We start from the raw sequence: 21,056 nt of genomic DNA, 5'->3' as shown, positions 1-21,056 counted from the left end.
ACCCTTTAGCGACCTTCTCACAAACAAAATGCACGTCAAGCTCAATATGTTTCATTCTAGCATGAAACACTAGGTTCTTAGTCATATGAATTACACTCAAATTGTCACAGAGAAGTGTGGGTGCTTTCGAAATACAGAACCCAATGTCATTAAGTAGATATATGAGCCATGTTAACTCGGCAACGGCAAAGGCCATAGACCTATATTCGGCTTCGGCATTTGAGCGAGAGATTGTATGTTGTTTCTTGGTGCTCCAAGAGATACAATTGCTTCCAAGATAAATGCAAAATCATGTTGTACTTCGTCTTATTATCCGACATCCAGCCCAATTGGAATTGGAAAAGGCATAGAGCTTGAGGGAGCTTTGAGACAAAAATCTAAGGCCAAAGTCAAGGGTACCTTTAAGGTAACGAAGGATCCTTTTCACGTCCTTGAGGTTGGCTTTTGTTGGCACTTGGAAATGTTGAGAGACTCAATTGACAACAAATGTGATATCGGGCCTTGTGTAGGTGAGATATTGAAGGCTTCCAACAAGGCCTCTATATTCGGTGGCATCCACAGGTTCATTATCATCCGAACACGATATTGATCGTATAGCCATCGGCGTGTTGATAGGAGAACAATCCTGCATTCTTGCCTTGGAAAGAAGGTCTTTAGTGTACTTCGCTTGAGATAGAAAGATGCCATGTGTGAATTGTTAAACTTCAATGCATAAGAAGTAATGTAGGTTGCCAAGATCTTTTAAAGTGAACTTTGAGCTCAGATTGTTGATGATTGATTGAATTTCCTTCTCATTATTTCCTGTAATTATCACATCATCAACATAAATTAATATAAGTATAAGAATGGATTTGTTATTAAATATAAATAAAGAGCTATCAGCTTTGCTACTAGAAAATCCAAGAGAAATTAAGGCTTGAGAAAGACACTCGAACCACTCTCTAGGTGCTTGTTTCAGGCCATAGAGTGATTTTTGAAGCTTACAAACATATGCTGGATGACGTGAATTGCGAAACCCGGGAGGCTGCTCCATGTAGACAATCTCCTTTAATAGTCTATGAAGAAAAGCATTGTGAACATCCAGCTGCTTGATAAGCCATTTTGAGCTCACAACAATTGCAAGGATAAGGTGAATCGTTGTGGCCTTTATAACAGGACTGAAGGTTTCATCGAAGTCGACTCTTGGAACCTATGTGAATCCCTTGGCAACTAATCGAGCTTTATAGCGATCAATGGTTCCATCTTCTCTGTATTTGATACGATATACCCACTTCGATCCGATGACATTAACATTGTTAGGCCGTGGCACAAGGACCCATGTCTGATTTTGATGCAATGCTTAAACCTCTTCTTTCATAGCTTGAGTCCAAAGTGGATTCTTTAAGGCAGTTTTGAGTGTTTTGGGTTCAATTTCTCTACTGTGGCTGGCTTGAAGGGCTAATTTAGGATTTTGTTTGAGTTTATTGCATGTCATCATGGGATGAGTATTTAGGCTTTGCAGTTTTGCAACTGTGTTTGGTATCTTAAGTTCCACAAATAAGCGATTGGATATGTCAGGATAATCTGGTTGTGAATTTGTGGCAGGGCTGTTGTTCGTATTTCTGGACAAATTAGGTGGTTTAGTTGCATGTGAACCACTAGAATTTGAATCATTTGTAGTCAAAGGTTGCATTGCATATGGAGACTCCAAAATATTTGGAATTGCTTCTGACTTGTCGTGTGGAGTTGCTGAATTCAAATTGTCCTCTAAATTGTCTTGTGGGAAATCTGAAATAATTGAAGAAGTGGCATTTGAGTTGTTGTCCAAGTTCACGTCCTTGTGGGGCATGAATTGCACATGTGGTGTTGATATCGTAGCACATTTACAATTGTTTACTTTGACAGCACGTGAATCATTAAGATTCTCACAATTGGGAGAATTCTTTGGGAGCCACTCATCTTGTTGAGGGAAGGTGGTCAATGTACTATGTTCCTGCACATTAAAAAATGATGTTAATTTTTTGAATGGTAAATAATTTTCATCAAATACAACATGCCTTGATATATATACACGATTAGTCTCAGGTTGTAGACAACGATATCCTTTATGAAGGGGACTATAGCCTATGAAAACACATGGATATGATTTTTTATCAAATTTTGTTTTACTATAATCCCGAAGATAAGGAAAACATCTACAACCTAGGACATTTAACCCTCTATAGTCTGGTAATTTTTTAAAAAGAATTTCGTAAGGGCTTTTATTTTTTAAAGGTGAAAGAGGCAGCCTCTTAATGATATAAATGGCTGCAAGAAAAGAATCCACCCATAATTTGAGTGGCAAAGAAGCATGAAACATCATCGTCAAGGCTGTCTCATTGATGTGCCTATGCTTTCTCTCAGCAACACCATTTTGCTCTGGAGTGTATAGACAAGAAATTTGTCTTGTGATGCCGCAATTTTCAAGATGGTTGATGAAGGCCGTAGAATTAAATTCCCCTCCTCCATCGCTTTGAAATATTGTGATCTTTTTGTCCAATTGCGTTTCAACTTGTTTCTGAAATTTCAAGAAGCACTCCAAGAAATCAGATTTTTGTTTTAAGGGATATAACCAACTAAAACGTGAATAATCATCTACAAACAATACATAGTAACGAAAATGTTGAGTAGAAGTAATGGGAGCTGGACCCCATATATCACAATGCACTTTTTGTAAAGGAAAATCTGCTTTATTATTAGATAAAGTAAAAGCTTTCCTACAACTCTTGCCTAATTGGCAAGAAACACAAATACGGGGTGCTTTAGACCAACTAGAAAAGTCAATAAAATCATTGCGTTTTAAGGCCTCCAAGATTTTAAGATTGGCATGGCCAAGCCTCTTGTGCCATAAACTAAAACCGCTAAATTCTCCTTGAATTGCGTTGAAGGCAGCATGAAAGTCTCCTTCCAATGTGTATAGCTTCCCTTGCTTACTCCCCTTTGCCAGAACCTTGTTTTCCTTTCTCTTCATCAATTTTTTTTCCCCTCCTATGCCTTATGTTAAATTAAGATTTTTTTTCCCCTTTTTTTTCATCAATCATTGTGTATTTTGTCTTATAAATTAAGCATAAATCCCTAGATTCATATGGGCATCATAGTCTCAATCTTGAGATCTTTTAAGGCTTCTTAGTATTGGTGGACTTCTTCTCAAGATTGGCCTTGAGCTTCCTCTTCTTCTCCTCATTAAGCATATCAGTGATGAGTATGTCACCATCCTCGTTGGCTTCGGATCTCAGATTGTTGTCATCATTACGAACACAGTCCAAGCTCTTTATTTTAATTGCTCTCCCCTTGTGTCGAGGGCGCAGATCATATCCCACCTTAGTCGTTGCTGAACATATATGTATGCTTCCAATAGTTAAGAAATGCTAGTTTTATTGCTAAAAGAAGGCTGTAACAATACTTTGTGCCAACTATGCTTCAAAGAAATTCATCAATTGACTCATCAAATATGGTTATTAAAAATAGTGATTGACACTTCATATATGTACCTAGGTTAATTGACATTGACACATAAAGAAAATGGAGTAATTATGCCTTAATGGACCGGTTAACATAAAAGGCTCTATGGGAAGTTTTGCCATTAATCATACATAACAGGGAAAACAAAAATATTAGAAATTAGATTTGAGAGTGAGCAACCACTTCCATATATACTGCCATATCTGTGATCAATCAATCTGTTCCAAACATATAACCCAAATTCAATAAGGACATAAGGCCTCTCCTATAGATAGTAGCAACGAGAAGATTGAGACCATATCAAGGAGAAGTTCAAGAGAAGAAAGGGAGGAAATAATTAGAAGGTAACAAGACAAGTCACCCTCATAGAATATATTTCCATTATTTTTTCATGCCGACATTTGCTTCTTTTTTAATTTATTTTTACATGACAAAGTGATCTTTTAGCAATTAAAATTTCAAATGAATCCATGTCATAAATCTAATAAATGTGTTTGTTATAAAATGCAGTGTTACTATAAGGAATTCTACTTTTTAATTAGCATAGCAAAAAATAATAATTAATTAGCATTTTCTGTTTATGCATGTTTCTATTGATGTATATAAATAGGATAAGATTAAATGAATAATGGATCAAATTCTTATTTGTTAATTAAACAAACACAAAATACAATTACAATCCAATTTAATTAATATGATCAGACACATAAATCAATAAATATTAATCATTCATGCTTTTAGTATGTAGCAATAAAGTTATTGGATTTGGAATAAGATGAGTTTGCTTTCGCCGAAAGAGGATAAAATGTTTATTTATTTAAAGTATTTAAAAGTTTTTTATTAGTTTATTACGTCATTTATTATGGCGCGAAAACAAAATTTAAATTTTCGTGGCTTAATGAAAATTTTCTATAAAAAAATAAATTAAAAGCAAGAATATATACCTTTCTCATTTGAACATGAAGCTGTTGCAGCTTGCTGCAGATTCACTGTTGCATTAGCGAATGTTTCTTCCCTATATCATAAAAAGTACATGTTAGCTATTGGTTTAAGCTATGATGGATATTTAATCTTCTTGTATTTCAAAATTCTGAACCGATGGTTGGTTCACTTCCTACAAAAAATTCCTCAAACATTGTTTTTTAGAATTTGCTGAACAATAAGGTAATAGTACTAATTTTACAGATTCATGCAACCATAGATCGTAATCTTATTCACTTTCAAAAATGTAAAATGAAAATAAAATAGAACTTGAGTATCAAAAATTACTTTTGATTATTGGCCAAGGAATTGGATTTCTCTTTATCTGAATCTTCTGGTCCACCACCATCTTTGTTGCCCTATGCAATAGAGTTAAAAATATATGAAAGAAATTAGTACATGCAAAATTTTTAATAACATACTTATCATCAATTGTTGCATGCCAAAGATCTTCAAAGATCTTTATGGTTTGATACCCAGATATTTATGAATCAAACCCATATGATAGATAATCTTTGATGATCTGATCAAAATGTTATAAAAAATGAGCTTAATTCAGAAAATAAAAATAACATCTTTAGACTGCAAATTAACACAAAAAGAGAGAAGAGAGATGTAAGGCCAGAAGGGCAAAATCTCCAGAAACAACCATTATTTGGCTTGAATTTGCTTCAATCAATTGCATATTCTCTTGATTGCTGCTTGAATTCCCCTCATCAGAGGCACGAGGCTGCTGCACGTTTGGTTGTGGCATAGAAATTTGCACGCCACTGTACTTTTTCACTGACAATTCTTTGAGTTTCTCTTTGTCCACCACATTAAAGTACAGTACTTCAATCTCCCCTAATTCATGTGATGGTGAATCAGATGGAGTACCAGAGTGCTCCTTTGCAAATCTGTCACGGTTTCTCATCCTCATTTTGCAATTACACTAAAATTATTATATTGTTATCAATTTGGTTCTGAATATTATAAGTAAACGTGAGAGAAAAGTTGATAAGTTTTGATGTAATGATACGGGGGTAACGGTTTCTTCTCTCTTTTGTTTGTATTTATTGTTTTGTGGCAACAGCTTATTTGGTAATGATTTTTAACAAGTGTTACACTATTAGAGCCGCCATGTATGAACAAAGCTCACAAATAGTTAACCTTCCAAAATAAAAATGCACAAGCCTTTTATTTTATTTTCACAGTGCAACGAAAATAAAATTAACAAAATAAGAACTAATTTCATTTTCTCTACTAATCGCATTTTCTCATAAGTCCTTATTTTATATATGTTTATTTAAATTCTCATAAATTTTTTAAAATGCGATGATTCACATGTGTGTCTAATCAAGTTTTTGACGTACTAAGCAGTGACAAAGTTAGAAGCTAACTTTAACCCGGACTCAACTAAATAATATTTCCAAAAAAGAATTTTTTTTAACGTCAGCACCTGAATTCGAACATCAAGTCTTTTTTATATCAATTTAAAATTTATTAATTATTTGAGTTCATACTGCGCGGTGTGATTTGAACATCAAATGTTTGATATACTATCTCAAAAGATTTTACTAGTTTAACAAAATATTAGCACCCACAGAAACGTTTTCAGTCGACTTGACGATTTTTGTGCATCTAAAAACTTGTCAAGCATGCACGATTAGTGATTTTCCAACTTAGCTATATCATCCCCATGAGTTACACTTGGTGTATGATCTATGGCCATCGTGTACAGGTGAGTTTGAGTGAAACAATATTTTTACTCAAGCGTGTCCTAGTTTTTGATTTGAACGTGGATTTTCTAAATGTGGCAAGAAAATCCAAACAAAGAATAAATCTTGAATGGGAAAAACAAACTGCAATCTGTATGTTAGGAAAGTTCATTATTGCAGGTGATTCGGTTTTTGTTGGACTATTACAATACTCGTACCGAGTTATTTTGAATTATTAGTGATTTGTAACATCTTATTTTGCGAAAGTAGAGTTTTAACATTAGTCATGTTTTATTCAATACTGTGATTATTGTCAAATTAACATGACCTTCACGACAAATCTTAGTTAAATAATAATAATAAACTTGATTTTTTTGTGACTAATCTGTAACAACACTTTATTAATTTGTCGGTTATATCGACCTGTGTAGAAAATTATGCAATAAAGCATATATAAAAAATGTTTAAACCAATTTACAGACTATCGATTCTGAAATAGTTTATTCCATTTAGATCAGGTGAATCAAAATTATAATTTTTTTCCTTTATATGTGCGCGCGCGTAATACTACTAAAAAATGATTTTGATATTTCTATTGGAGGGGGTTAGTTAGAAGAAAATAATAATAATAATAATAATAATAATAATAATAATAATAATTTAGCTTTGACTATATTAACATGTAAATGTATAATTTCGAGTTTCGAGGCTTAAAAACAAAATTATTGTACAAAGGTCACGATTAAAATTATGATCACCGTTAAAAAATTAAAGTTTGAGAGGGATTTTGAGCCTCCCTCTAGCGGCAGTATTCTTAGTTTCACCTAATTAGTGAAGAAAACAAAAGATGTGGAGATGTATGTGAGATATATTATTTTTACAGCTGGATCTGACTACTAATTGAGTTTTTTTTTTTTAATTGCTCGGATTTCTCAAGTTGATGTTTGTTTGGAAACGAAAAAAAGGGGGCCAAAATGATTTGATTGGAAAAAAACAAAAAAAGATAGGAAGATTTGGAATTGGCAATTAGAAGTTTTAACGATTAGGTTAGTGACAAAATGGAATATTAGACATTTTGAATTATTCTGCGATGGTGTAAGACAAGTGGTAGTTTTGAATGGATGGAAGAATTTCCACAACATTTAAATTGTTATCTTTGAATTGTACTCGCCTAAAATAATGAGATTTTATTTTACAAAAATGATTAAAGCATAAATGGAGTTCTAATGGGGCGACATTTATTTAGAGTCATATGAATGTTGTAACCTCTTATTATATTCTGAAATATACATAAAATATTTTGATACCCGGATTCTAATCATATTCCTCTTATACACCCTTAAAATTTAAACCCTTTTGAAACACGTCTACAAGCTGAAAAATATACGAACTTTCCTATGAAATGTACGCAGAAGGGTAATGGCATGGGCCATGGCAGGGCAGATTCTCAGCGAATAGAGACATGCTGAGCTGAGCATCTGACACGTTAAAACATTCATTCCAAGTACAAAAGATAATGTGATGAGTTGAGGACGACTCATAAAATATTATATAGTGACTGGCTAGAGATTAAGTTTTCCTTTGCCTCCTACTCTTACGCTTCTGCTTCACTTCGTTCCTGTAGATACCAATCAGACTTCTGTTTCCAATTATGACATAAATGCACCAGCACACACCACCAAGGAGAAAGAGAGTACCCGCTTGTCGATTGATTTATGCTCCCTCTTTGGCCAACCTCTCTTTGGCTTTTGCTTCTCATCTCCGACAAGTTTTGGTCTGTCACCCCTTTGTTTTTCCAGTTTGCCACAACTTACAATATGGTATTGAATGTTGTGGTAAAGAAGAGAAGGTTCAAAAATAGAATATTTTAAGCACTTGTAAGCAAGACATTTAAAACTCATAATATTTTAAAGCCAATGTCTATCATTTAAAACTCATATGGTGTCTTTTTATTCTGGGGTAATCTAATCACCACATAAATTGTAAAATTTGTTAAATTACGACAACGGAGCAACCAAACCACGTATCTAGACAATCAAAATTAACAATTGCTCAATGTGATGCTGAACAATGTAACTTTTTTTTTATTAAATAACCACTAAAAAGGTTAGGGGTTAGGTAGGACCCATACCTGTCATATAAATCAAAATAGAAGTAATTACATAAGGAGAATGATAAAACTCAAAAACTCTTAAAATACAAGTAAATACATAAGAATAAAAGAAAAGAACACACCATCAATTGAAATAATAAACTAAAAACCTATCAACTGATATGAGGAAAAGTTTGTGCATCTAAATGGAGAATGCCATATGAGCCTGTAAATAGATCCTGAGTACACAAGAAAAGTCAGCTAACCTGAACATTGTAACTTATTCATAACTTGGAAGCAAAGAAAGAAATTAAGATTGATTGAAATTACAAATAAAATGACCTTACAACAAAGCATTATGGATAAGAAAAAGAATAAAAGATGCAAACACGCATTGCCTAGAAATTAAGATCAGCGCATTTAGCCACTAAATGGAGATGGATTGGGAGGAACATCCACTTCAACAACTCCTTCAAGCATCTGTGAAACTTTCCTCATTGTCGGTCTAAGAGATGGATCCTCTTGAATGCACCAAATGGAAACCATCACAAGCTTCTCTACACATTTTATATCATTCATGGCTTCCATGTCTCCCTCAACCAAATCATCCAATTTCCCATTTCTGTAGCAATCAAAAGCCCAATCTGTTAAAATTGCATACTCCTCACCCATTTCAATATCAAAACTTTTCCTACAAGAAATGATTTCCAGCAACAAAACGCCAAAGCTGTACACATCAACCTTTGCTGTGATTGTTGACTTCCTATACCATTCAGGAGCAACATACCCCTTTGTTCCTCTTATAGCTGTCTTAATAGTTTTGCTCTGATTCAGTGTCAAAAGCTTTGCCAAACCAAAGTCCGATATCCGAGCATTGTAGTGATCATCAAGCAATATATTCTGAGGCTTTATATCACAATGGATGATCTGAGAGCTGCAATCTTCATGTAGGTACAGAAGCCCTCTTGCAATCTGAAATGCAATGTTAGTTCTCAGGTTCCAACTAGGCTTCAAGTTTCCGAAAAGGAAACTTGCTAATGTTCCATTATTCAAGAACTCATACACCAACAACCTGTTCTGTCCTTCGTCACAGAACCCTAACAACCGAACAAGATTCTTGTGATGAGTCTGGCCAATCACGACGACTTCATTCTTGAATTCTTTTTCACCATCTTGAAACACTCTATCCAATTTCTTGACTGCAACTGCAGTAGTACTTGTTCTTGTTGTTTCAATTACACCTTTGTAAACAATACCAAAAGATCCTCTGCCGACTTCTTCCTTGAAGTTATCTGTAGCTTCCTCAAGCGCTTTGTAGCTAAAACAACGCAAATTTGTTTCAACGGTGCCATCGCCTGGACTGTTTCTTATCCATTTCTTCTTATAGATGAAGAAAAAACCAAGACCAACTCCACAAACCATTGCAAAATTCACAAACACGGAGCTTCCTAAGAGTACTGATCCTGTGGCATTCATCATCTTCCTTTTCTTCTTGTCGTCAGGATCCGGAGGACGAGGGACTGATGGAGGATCATCACCTTTATTCTTATATTTTATAAAAGCTTTGCTCGTAATACGGCTATCTGTCATGCCATTGGAGAGAGGCAGCTTCTTGAAGCAGCAGCTATCGTCTTCAAAAATGACCGCAGCACAGAAACAATCACTCAAGCAAGAGTTTTTGCACTGCACTTCATTATAGGGCTTGAAACGCTCGTAGTCTGACTGAGACCAATCTATATTTTTGACCTCATGAAAGTCAAACAATTCTTTGTTATAACCCTGCCCTCCTCCCCAGCAGCTCAATTCAAAATCTGGTTTACAGCTTCCGTACCTGTCATTCTCATCAAGTAAAGAATACCCTTTCGGGCATGCACACATTGGCCTTCGATCACTATCTAAGGTGCAAATACTGTTATATCCACAAGCACCACTTCCCAAGCCTCCTCCAATATTAACACAAATATTTTCAGGCTCAGACCAGACAACAGACCAGTTTCCATTACCATTCTTTGGATAAAAATATTGCGCGAAAACGCCATCAAAATTTAGAGTCGCTCTATGGTAAAAGTCTGCAGCAGGGACTACTCTTCCTTTTGTGAGATCAAACCTCTGGCTATTTCTTCTCAATATGTACATGTAACCAGACTCATTTAACATCACTTGGTAACCAGAATTTGATGAGTTTGTAGAATCATAAGTACCACTACTGTAGTAAGCATCATAGGCAAGATCAGTAGGCAAATTTGCAATATTGAGCACGAGATTACCTTTTTTAAGCAAGCGAAATTGGAACCGACCTCGCGAGAAATTGGTCTCCGATTTTCGACAAAAAAGCCCTTGTTCAGTCTCCATCATTTGCCCTGGCAGCAATGTATCCGTAGGATTGCTGAAGCTGTCCCATAACCTGTTAGTGCTGCTGCTTACAAGCACAAAATTGCCTGTATCATTCATATGGCCAACAGCGACTGCACCAATATCAATTTTAGAGCCCCAAACTTGTTTGCCTTGAGGATCATTAAGCACTATCCCTTGATCAGCAGTAAGCTTTACTTGTGATCCTCTTGGGACAGCAGGATTTTGATCTTTATTATCTGTGTACCAGACAACAGTTTTTTCAGGTATCTTGTTGTAAAATATTGAAAGCAAGAAGAGATCATTGATGTTGTTTTCTTCATCCAGCTGGTGAAATCCAAATGCAAAATCACCAGAAGGAGAAAGCCATGGAGAGCTGTCAGTGCCTGCTGTAAGAGTTGCGCCCACAGGTACAGTTCCATTGTTTTGAGCAGTGGCTAAATGTAAATCATATGGAAGCAGAAATAGTAAGAATATGGAGTACGATTTAGCAGAAGCCATTGCAGTAGCTATTTGGAGAAGCACTTCAAGTCAAAAAATAAATCATGAAATGAGAACAGAGAGGAGGGAAACATTTACAAGTCAAAAAATAGAAAGGTAAAATTACATATATTATCCACATGTCAAAGTTATTATCAATTGCTAGACTTTGCTTCTTTCTATCTTTGAATTATCTTGCCTCGATAATGGGCCAGCAACATTAAAGTCAAGGACCAAAGTGGATATAAAAACCCTTTGATTAATCAAAGTCAATTAAGCGGAAGTCATAGCTGAGTGCATTTTTTCCCGCCTTAATTGCATTTCCAGTCAGTCAATGTTTTTTAAAACCGGCATCAACGTATCAAAATTGAAATTTAACTGAAATCTAAAATAAAAGAAAATAACAAATAAATAAACTCTCACATCACATGAAGATTCAAGCCCTCCACATCAAGAATAAGGTAGGAGGAAATTTTAGAATAGAGGATATATTTGGCCTTTAAATAAAAAGTGTTGTTGATGACTTGATGACTACTACTCAGTAAATGTTACAATCAAACATGACATTTCAGCAATTTCCACCCCCCCCCCCTGCCTTATGTTAAGTTTCTCCGCCGTGTATTTTGTCTTATAGCTTAATTTTCTTTTCCAAAAAAACTCGTCTTACAAGTTAGAAAACACTTGTAACACGCGACAACAATCTCACAACAACGTTTTTAATATAGGGCCACCCAGGAGAGTAAAAACCCTATAGGTCTGACAAAAATTATAGCGAAAATGAATTAGCCAGCTTTTGAGCACATACTGTAAAACGAAATTCATTCATTTATGTGTTATGAAATGAAATTAACTTGCTTTATTTATTAAACTTAGTGCCTATTTAATATACCTTATCTAATAGCCACAAATATATTTTTTTTGTTATTTGGTTGTTTTTTTAGTTGAGTTTTTTAAAATTAAATAAGTTATTTTGTCTCTATTAAGTACCTATTTGATATTATTTATTTAATGTTCATAAGTACTTATTTAATTTCATAAGTTTTCATCAAAAAAATTTTAATGCTTTGGTTGTTTTTCAGTAAAGATTTTAAAAATTAAATAAGCTATATATTTTACTTCTACTAGTAAAATCCTAAATTTTGGGCTCTTAAGGTAGAGATTTAAAACTTTTTAAAATGTTTGAATGTTTAAAATATTAATCATATTTCATTTCTTTCATAACATAACTTTAAATAATTTATTTATTAAAATAATTTTATAATTTTTACAAAAGTTTTTATTGACAACCAAACAATTATTTTTTTTTTTTATGAAAACTCTACTAATAAAAATTTTACTAATAAAAGCTCTACAATATACTCTATTTAAAAATATACACCATACCAAACCAAACCATACAGCACAAAATCCCAATTGGCCAAAGAATAAAAAGCAAAATATCGAACTGAATTGATTCCGTTCGGCTTGATTTGGATTTTCCTTGAATCCTTATAATCTAAACTAGCTAGTCAATCCTATACCCTTTTTCATTCATACGTTTGACTTCGGTTGATGACATAAACATCTTAAAACTTGTCAGGCATGCATGAATATGTGGTTTTTCAACTTGATTAATTATTTCTTTCATTCATTAATGAAAAGTTTTTTCTTCAAGCATGTCCTAATTTCAGTTTAATTGACACGTCTTGCATTGCTTTAAAAATACATAAAATGTGAAATTGGAATTTATTCAGGAATAAAAGTACAAACATCTTTCGGAATTCGGCCACAAAAAAAAAACATCAGTTGGCCAAAATGATGTCGTGGTTAGTACGCTGATTATTGCCATTCCTAGTGTTAAGAAATAACAAGGCTTAGTTGATCACCAAACTACAGTACATATATGCAAAAACCAAACCAGAAGAAAGATCAATAAATAACACAAATATATATATATATATCCATCAAAGATTTAATCCATAGCACAAAAAGCCATATTTTTTTAATCCAAGTATATTTTACCCTTAATAACAATTGCACCATATATCAAGCAAACCCTAATTAAGCAGACACAAGCTAGCATAACATCCGCATGCAGCATTTATTGATAACAGAATTAAGCATAAATCCCTAGATTCATATGGGCATCATATTCTCAATCTTGAGCTCTTTTAAGGCTTCTTAGTATTGGTGGACTTCTTCTCAAGATTGGCCTTGAGCTTCCTCTTCTTCTCCTCATTAAGCATATCAGTGATGAGTATGTCACCATCCTCGTTGGCTTCGGAGCTCAGATTGTTGTCATCATTACGAACACAGTCCAAGCTTTTTATTTTAATTGCTCTCCCCTTGTGTCGAGGGCGCAGATCATATCCCACCTTAGTCATTGCTGAACATATATGTATGCTTCCAATAGTTAAGAAATGCTAGTTTTATTGCTAAAAGAAGGCTGTAACAATACTTTGTGCCAACTATGCTTTCAAGAAATTCAATTGACTTATCAAATATGGTTATTAAAAATAGTGATTGACAAGGATATGCACCATATATATGAAATCAAGACAATCAAGGTGCAAGTTAATCTAAAATGTAAATACGTAATTTCTCACTTCATATATGTACCTAGGTTAATCAATGTTGACACATAAAGAAAATCGAGTAATTATGCCTCAATGGACCGGTTAACATAAAGTCTCTATAGGAAGTTTGCTATTAATCATACATAATAGGGAAACAAAAATGTTGGAAATTAGATTTGAGTGTGAGCAACCACTTCCATATATACTGCCATACCTGTGATCAATCAATCTGTTCCGAACATATAACCCAAATTCAATAAGGACATAAGGCCTCTCATAAATATAGTAGCAACGAGAAGATTGAGACCATAGTCAAGGAGAAGTTCAAGAAAAGAAAGGGAGGAAATAATTGGAAGGTAACAAGACAAGTCACCCTCATAGAATATATTTCCATTAATTTTCTATGCCAACATTTGTTTCTTTTTTACTTTATTTTTACATGACAAAGTGATCTTTTAGCAATTAAAATTTCAAAGGAATCCATGTCATAAATCTAATAAGGCTAACCCTATGTTACGATTGGATGTAACATACACTCAAAGGTAAAAATAGCTGTTAGTACCCCTACATTTTATGGAAACTACATTAATTGAATTAAAAGAAATACTTTTAAATCTTAAAGAGGAAATGAGAGAAATAAAACAGGAAATAGGAAAAATAAAAATAGAATTATCAACAATTCAGATAAGTCGAAAGAAAAATAAAAAAGTTGAGAAACTTGAAATAATAAAATCAGGAATAATAGGGACGAGCATTGAAAAACATATGACAAAACCTCAACCAGGAAGCTATGATGACTGGTTTATAAAAACCCAGTATCCAAAAATATTAGAGGAATCAGAAAAGTTAAAAGCAGAATTAAAAAGAGAAGAAAAGGGAAAAGAAAAATTAGAGATAAAAGAAAGTACACCTAGTGACACAGAATAATGGAAAATACATTAGAAGAATTAACAGAAAAATTTAGTGATATTAACCTTAGTGATTTAGAAGAATTTGAAAAAGAATATCAAATAAAGATGAATTTCGCTGGAGGTCCAGAATTGAAACCTGATATTGGAGAACCCAGCCACAGATATGAAACAAATAAAAAGAAAAATAGACCTTTTTATGAATACTATCCACCCATTAAAAATACCCCTTGGAAAAAAGATTACCAACCTAATAATGACCATTTGATGCCAATAAGCAATGCAGGTACATTTTTAGACTTAGATTGCAAAATAGACCCCCGAAAAGCTTTAGTAGAATGGGGAATGCAAATGAAGTTATTTTTTATATTCAATGGATCTAAAGATGATTGGAATGTAGACACTGAAGAAGAAAAAATAAATATATTAACAGATATTCTAATAGCAAGTTTTACAGGAAATGTATTTAATTGGTGGAAAGGATTAAGTGAAGATACACAAAAATTAATAAGAGATTCAACCAAAATAGCATTAGGAAAAGATAAGGGATTAGGAATAGAAAGAATAATCGAATATATTGCTAGTGAATTCTTAGGAGAAGATTGGTTACAAAATACAGAAAATGAAGCAAAAAATGATAAATTAAATGCTAGAATGAAATTAATAAACCTAACAATCTGTAATATGTGTTTTGTAAAAGAATATACATGTGAATTTAGTAAATATTATTATACACAATTCATGAGTCATGAAGACCAGAACATTTATAAAAATTTATATTATTCTAAATTACCTTATCCATGGAATGGATATTTTATAAATGAATATGAAAAACATACTAATAAAAGCGATAGTAGAATCCCAGATACATTAGGATCTAGGATTAGATTTTTAAATAACAGATTAAGTGAAATTTGTATCCAAAGAAGTTTAATAAAAAAGAGTAAAAATATAACAAAAATATGTTGTGAAAAGACAGATATGCCTACCCAATGGGGATGTTATGTACCCCATAAAAAACGAAAAAAATCTTATAATAAAGAAAAGAGATATAAAAAATATAATAATTTTAAGAAAAAATATAAAAAATCAGGAAGAAAATATTATAAAAGAAAATATAAAAACCAGAGAAAAATATTAGATAAGTCCAAATGTAAATGTTGGAATTGTGGAGAAATAGGGCATATAAGTACAGATTGTACAAGAAAGAAAAAAGTTAAACTCTTAAAAGAAGATTTTGAAAATATAGAAAGTGACTTAGAAGAAATAAATAATTTATCTGATTATATAGGAGAGGAAGTTTATATGGCAGAAGAATCTGAAAATGAATCAGAATAAAGAAGAGTTATTAGATAATGAAAAAATAGAAGATATAGAAGAAATAGAAAAAGAAGAAAACAAAAGTGGATACAGCCTTGTTGCTACTTTTAACAAAGAAAAATATAATAAACTTTTAAAATTAAATATGGAAAAACCAGAGTATGGAATAATCCATAGATTTAGAGATATGTTTAAAAGAAAACGAATAATATTACATGAATATTATGAACAAGAAAAAGCTGTGACAATTACACAAGCCGAAGGAAACATTAGATTTAGTTTAATAAATAAAAGATCCATAGATTTAGCACTGAGAAAAATAAAAAGTGAGTCAACTAAAGAAAAAATTCAATATGTATATCTTGCTGAAATACAAATCTTAATAAAATCTCTTTTTAAAGAAGGAATAGATAGCCCAATAGTTTTATCATTGCATGATCAAAGATTTATAGATCCTAATATAGGACATCTTGGAACAATAGAAGGAAATTTATGTTATACTAAATTATTATTTACTTGTCACCCTAGATATTGTGTACATATTAGAGATAAAAACATAGACGAAACATTAAGCTTACACTTTAAGCTATTAAAGAAAGATTTAATGAAAGAAGGTAATAGAATAATGACAATACATTACTCAGCTTTATACAGTTTCTGTAATTCAAACTACGGAGAAATATATGGTAACAAACCTTACATCGAGATAAATAAAGATTGTGAAGATATTGCAACATTTATAGAACCTGTAATCCAAGATTATAAAATCCCTATAACTTATGAATTAAATATCGATGATAAAAAACAATTTTTAAATAATAGTAATGAAAACTCCATTATTCCTATAAGCTTTGCTGGAAGAACCTTAATAAGAGGAAGTTCTTCTAGAAGATTAAACACTGATAAGCAAATAATTAAATCAGTACCAACAAATAATGTGATAAAAATACTTGGACAATACTTTAACGGAATAGATTACACAGCAAAAGTACCTATATTATTAGACACTGGCACAAGCCATAATTACATGAATCACACAAAAAATAAAGGACTCTTAGTAAAAGAAAAGGAAATTCCATATGAGTATACTGACTTCAATGGGAATAAACATATTTGTAAACAAGAGGTTAAAGTCCCCATAATAATAGAAGGACTTAGAATAATAGTAGCCTGTTATATAGACTCATTCATGACTACAGACCCAGAAAAACATATAGTACTGGGAAATAGTTTTTTAAATGATTTAGAGTATTACAAAATTGAACCTAATAAGATAACTTTCTTAATCCAAGGCCAAACAATAATCTGTTACACATGTTAAAACAAGCTTATGTAAAATACCCTATGTCTGTATATATACAAATAAACATAACTGAAAAAGATATAGATACTTGTGCTTTGTTAGACACTGGTAGTGAAATAACCATTATGAAATCCTTTTTATCTAATAAATGGGAATCAAATGGAAAATTAAAAATTATTGGTATTACAGGAGATAAACAACATGTCAATCAATCTATCTATTTTAAACTTTGAAATCTTACTAGGAAGTAAAGTAGTACGTATTAACCAAATATTCCAATACAATAATATGGATTGTGATATCCTTTTAGGAAATGACTTCATACAGCAGTTCCAATATTACCAACAAACACCCTATATGATCACTTTAAAAACCCCTTGTAATCATATTCTACGCATCCCTCGCGAGTTCAAACCCTACAGAGTTCAGCCAGCCCAGCGTGGTGATAAGTATATTTATGAAAAACATTATTTAATCCAAAAAGGACAAAGTTATAATATACAATTAGAAACAATAAAATCACAGCTTGAGCAAGTTTATAAAGAAAATCCTTTAGCATTATGGAAACCAGATCATCCTAGAGCAAAAATAGAATTAATTGAAAATAGGATTATAAGACTTAAACCTATGATGTATACAGAAGAAGATAGAGAAGAATTTAAAATTCAAATAAAAGAATTATTAAATTTAAAACTTATTAGAAACAGTAATAGCCCGCATAATAGCCCAGCTTTTATGGTCAGGAAAAGAGCAGAACAGGTTAGAGGAAAAGCAAGAATGGTAATAAATTACAAAGAACTAAATAAATATACAAAATTTGATGGATATTTTCTCCCAAATAAGGAAGTACTGATAAATCTTGTAAAAAATAAAACATATTATTCAAAATTTGATTGTAAGTCAGGATTTTGGCAAATAAAAATGGAAAACGATAGTATCCCATACACAGCTTTTAGTACCCCACAAGGTCATTATGAATGGTTAGTAATGCCCTTTGGATTAAAAAATGCTCCACAAATTTTCCAAAGTAGGATGGATAAAATATTTAAAGACTACAATTACATTATAGTCTATGTTGATGATATATTGATAGCTTCAGAGACAATAGAAGAACATAGACACCATTTGAAAGAATTTGCAAATACATGTATAAGAGAAGGGATAGTACTGTCTAGTAAAAAAGCAGTAATAGAACATAAGAAAATAGAATTTTTAGGAATGATACTTGATAAACAAGGAATCAAACTCCAGAGCCATATAGGAAGAAAAATAATTGAGTTTCCAGATAAATTAGAAAATAAACAACAAATACAAAAATTCTTGGGATGTTTGAATTATGCAGAAGGATTTATAAAAGACCTATCAAAAAAGAGAAATATACTCCAAAAATTATTAAGAAAAAATAATACTAGGGGATGGAATGAGGAACATACAAAAACTGTAAAAAATTTAAAAGAAGAATGTAAAAACCTTCCGACTTTAAGACTACCAGATGAAAAAGATAGATTAGTAATACAAACAGATGCGTCTGACCTATATTGGGGAGCAATACTCAAAACCGATATAAATGAAATTTGTCGATACACCAGTGGAACGTTTAACCAAGCTCAGGTTAATTATCCTGTACATGAAAAAGAACTCCTTGCAATATACAAAGGGATTAAAAAATTCTCATTATTTTTGCTCCAAAAACAATTTACTGTAGAAACTGATAATTCTCAGGTAAACTCCCTTATTAATAGAATTTTACCAAATGAACCTCAGTATAGAAGATTGCATAGATGGCAAGTTTATTTGTCATATTATAATTTCAAAATTGTCCATATAAAAGGAATTAACAATTTTCTTGCAGATTTCTTAAGCAGGAACATAGAATTTGGAGAATGAATCCCGAAGTTAATAGAATCATCGGGAAAATAGAAGCTGAGATACAAAGGCTCAAAACAGAAGCATCTGATATAATTGATGCAATAAACTATTTGAAAGAAGCTTCTGAGGCTCATGAAAAAGGAGTAAATTTGTTAGAGTCATACATAGACGACCTAACAAAAGCTCTCTCTATAAACACGAGCCCAATAAACATTAACCCAATAAATATCGGAAGCAGTAGTGGACCCTTCAGAGAAGATAAACCAATCTCTGACCCAATTCCTAATAAAGTCATATCCATAGAAGTCGAGTCTCCAAAATCAGAACTTCCAAAAAAGTTCATAGAAATAAACAATCCTTATACAGAAGAAGAGGAGAAACCCCTGAATTCAAAAGAAGAAGAATATAAACAATTTTCTACATGGGTATACTCCACTTGTTCCCACAAGAATACAATTTTCAAAGCACCAGGAAAAAATATGTATCCAAGAATGATTGCTACAAAAGGAGCAGACCCACTCCTTGTTGGAAAAATAGCGAAATACGGGTATTTAGATCTAGTTTATCCAGATATAAATCTTCAGGAGATAGCCAGTCTTGATGACTTGTTAATAAAAGAAGTATCAAGGTTCGCCCAAAAAAGACCCATATACCTAAAATTCTACACCATAAGCCCAGAATACTATCAGAACGTAGAATATCAAGCCTTTTATATGATCTCTATAGGTCATCTCACTAAGAATTTCAAGGTCGAAGTTGGGACAGATTATACAAATGTTCCACACATAAACGAACCGTGGATCAGAACACGAAGAGCCAGAGGAATAAAGGCTATATGGAGCATAGCTAAGGATTTATACAAAAGAAACTTCAGAACCATCATTAAATTCCAGAACTACATTCTCATAACATCTGAAGACAGCCATACACCGTCAAATCTGCTATTAGACTTCATCAATGAAATAAGCACTATGCGTTTTCCCAGTAGCAGTAAAACTATGGAACAAGCTTTTCAACTCATGGAAGTGGCAGACAGCATAAAGAAGATGCCTGATAAGAAGTGGCAGACAGCATAAAGAAGATGCCCGACAAAAGCATAAAGAAGATGCCCGACAAAAGCATAAAGAAGATGCCCGACAAAATAAGGAAAATGTCAAAAATACTAAATGCTAAAGTAAGTGATATGTAACGTCAGCAATGATGTAAGAAGCCCAATCATAGAAGGGCAATAATGTAATAGAACGAAGGCAATATTGTAAAAGTCCCAAACATAAGAGGGCAAGAATGTAATTTTTTTTATTATAAAATAAAAGAAAGGAGAAAGAAGGCTCTCAGAGCTTCCATTACGAAATCAATCTTTTCCAAAAACTCTCTCAAAAATGAAGAACTAAACAACTCTTCAGCTCAAAATCCAGAAATCAAGGCATCAGAAATCATAAACAAAACAACACCATAGAAAGGAAAAAGAAACCTAAATTTGTTCAAAATTTCCGAGCATAACGATCAAAATCCATACAGTAAGGCCGCTCGAGTCCGCTGATCCCGTTGAGGCAAGGAGGCCGTTGAGGGAATAAGGACAACCAGGCTGAAGGTCACTGGAAAAGGATCGGAAGGCAGAGAAATAAGAACAACTCTAGGTAATAATTCTCAAACCTTATCTGTTGGTGGAAGTTTGTTGATGATTGATGATGAGGAGATTTATGGAAGAAGAGCTGTCAATTTAAACATGAATAACGATATTTTACTTGGGAATTCTAAAGAATATATGATAAACTCTAGCACTAGAATAACATATAATGACTATATGATGATAATAGACTTTAACTTAGGATCTTTTAAACAAAGTTCATATCTTTTAAGTAAAACAGAGCTAGTTAGAACAGAAGATCTACTAGCAGTATATACTCTTAATTTACCAAAAGAAATAAAAAGAAAAATTATAAACCAAATCGAAACAGATAATTTAAAACATAATATAATTATGTTAACAATAGAACAAGGAATTGACATAGCTTTGGC

General features: G+C 32.6%; 1 protein-coding gene across 1 annotated transcript; it reads right to left on the bottom strand.

The window, feature by feature from the left end:
• Positions 1 to 8,670: 8,670 nt before the first annotated feature.
• LOC18053028 (G-type lectin S-receptor-like serine/threonine-protein kinase RLK1) lies at positions 8,671 to 20,171 on the bottom strand. Its single transcript, XM_024190665.1, has 3 exons — positions 20,107 to 20,171; positions 18,394 to 18,413; positions 8,671 to 11,039 (listed from the first exon to the last, which is right to left on the bottom strand). The coding sequence occupies exons 1-3, from the start codon at positions 20,157 to 20,159 to the stop codon at positions 8,671 to 8,673; spliced, it is 2,442 nt and encodes an 813-aa protein (XP_024046433.1). The 5' UTR covers positions 20,160 to 20,171.
• Positions 20,172 to 21,056: the final 885 nt, after the last annotated feature.

The sequence above is a fragment of the Citrus clementina genome, unplaced genomic scaffold (genome assembly GCF_000493195.1).
Source record: "Citrus clementina cultivar Clemenules unplaced genomic scaffold, Citrus_clementina_v1.0 scaffold_2, whole genome shotgun sequence".
Taxonomy (NCBI): Eukaryota; Viridiplantae; Streptophyta; class Magnoliopsida; order Sapindales; family Rutaceae; genus Citrus; species Citrus x clementina.
Note: the sequence above shows the minus strand (reverse complement) of the source record. Positions and strands in the feature narration are given on the sequence as shown.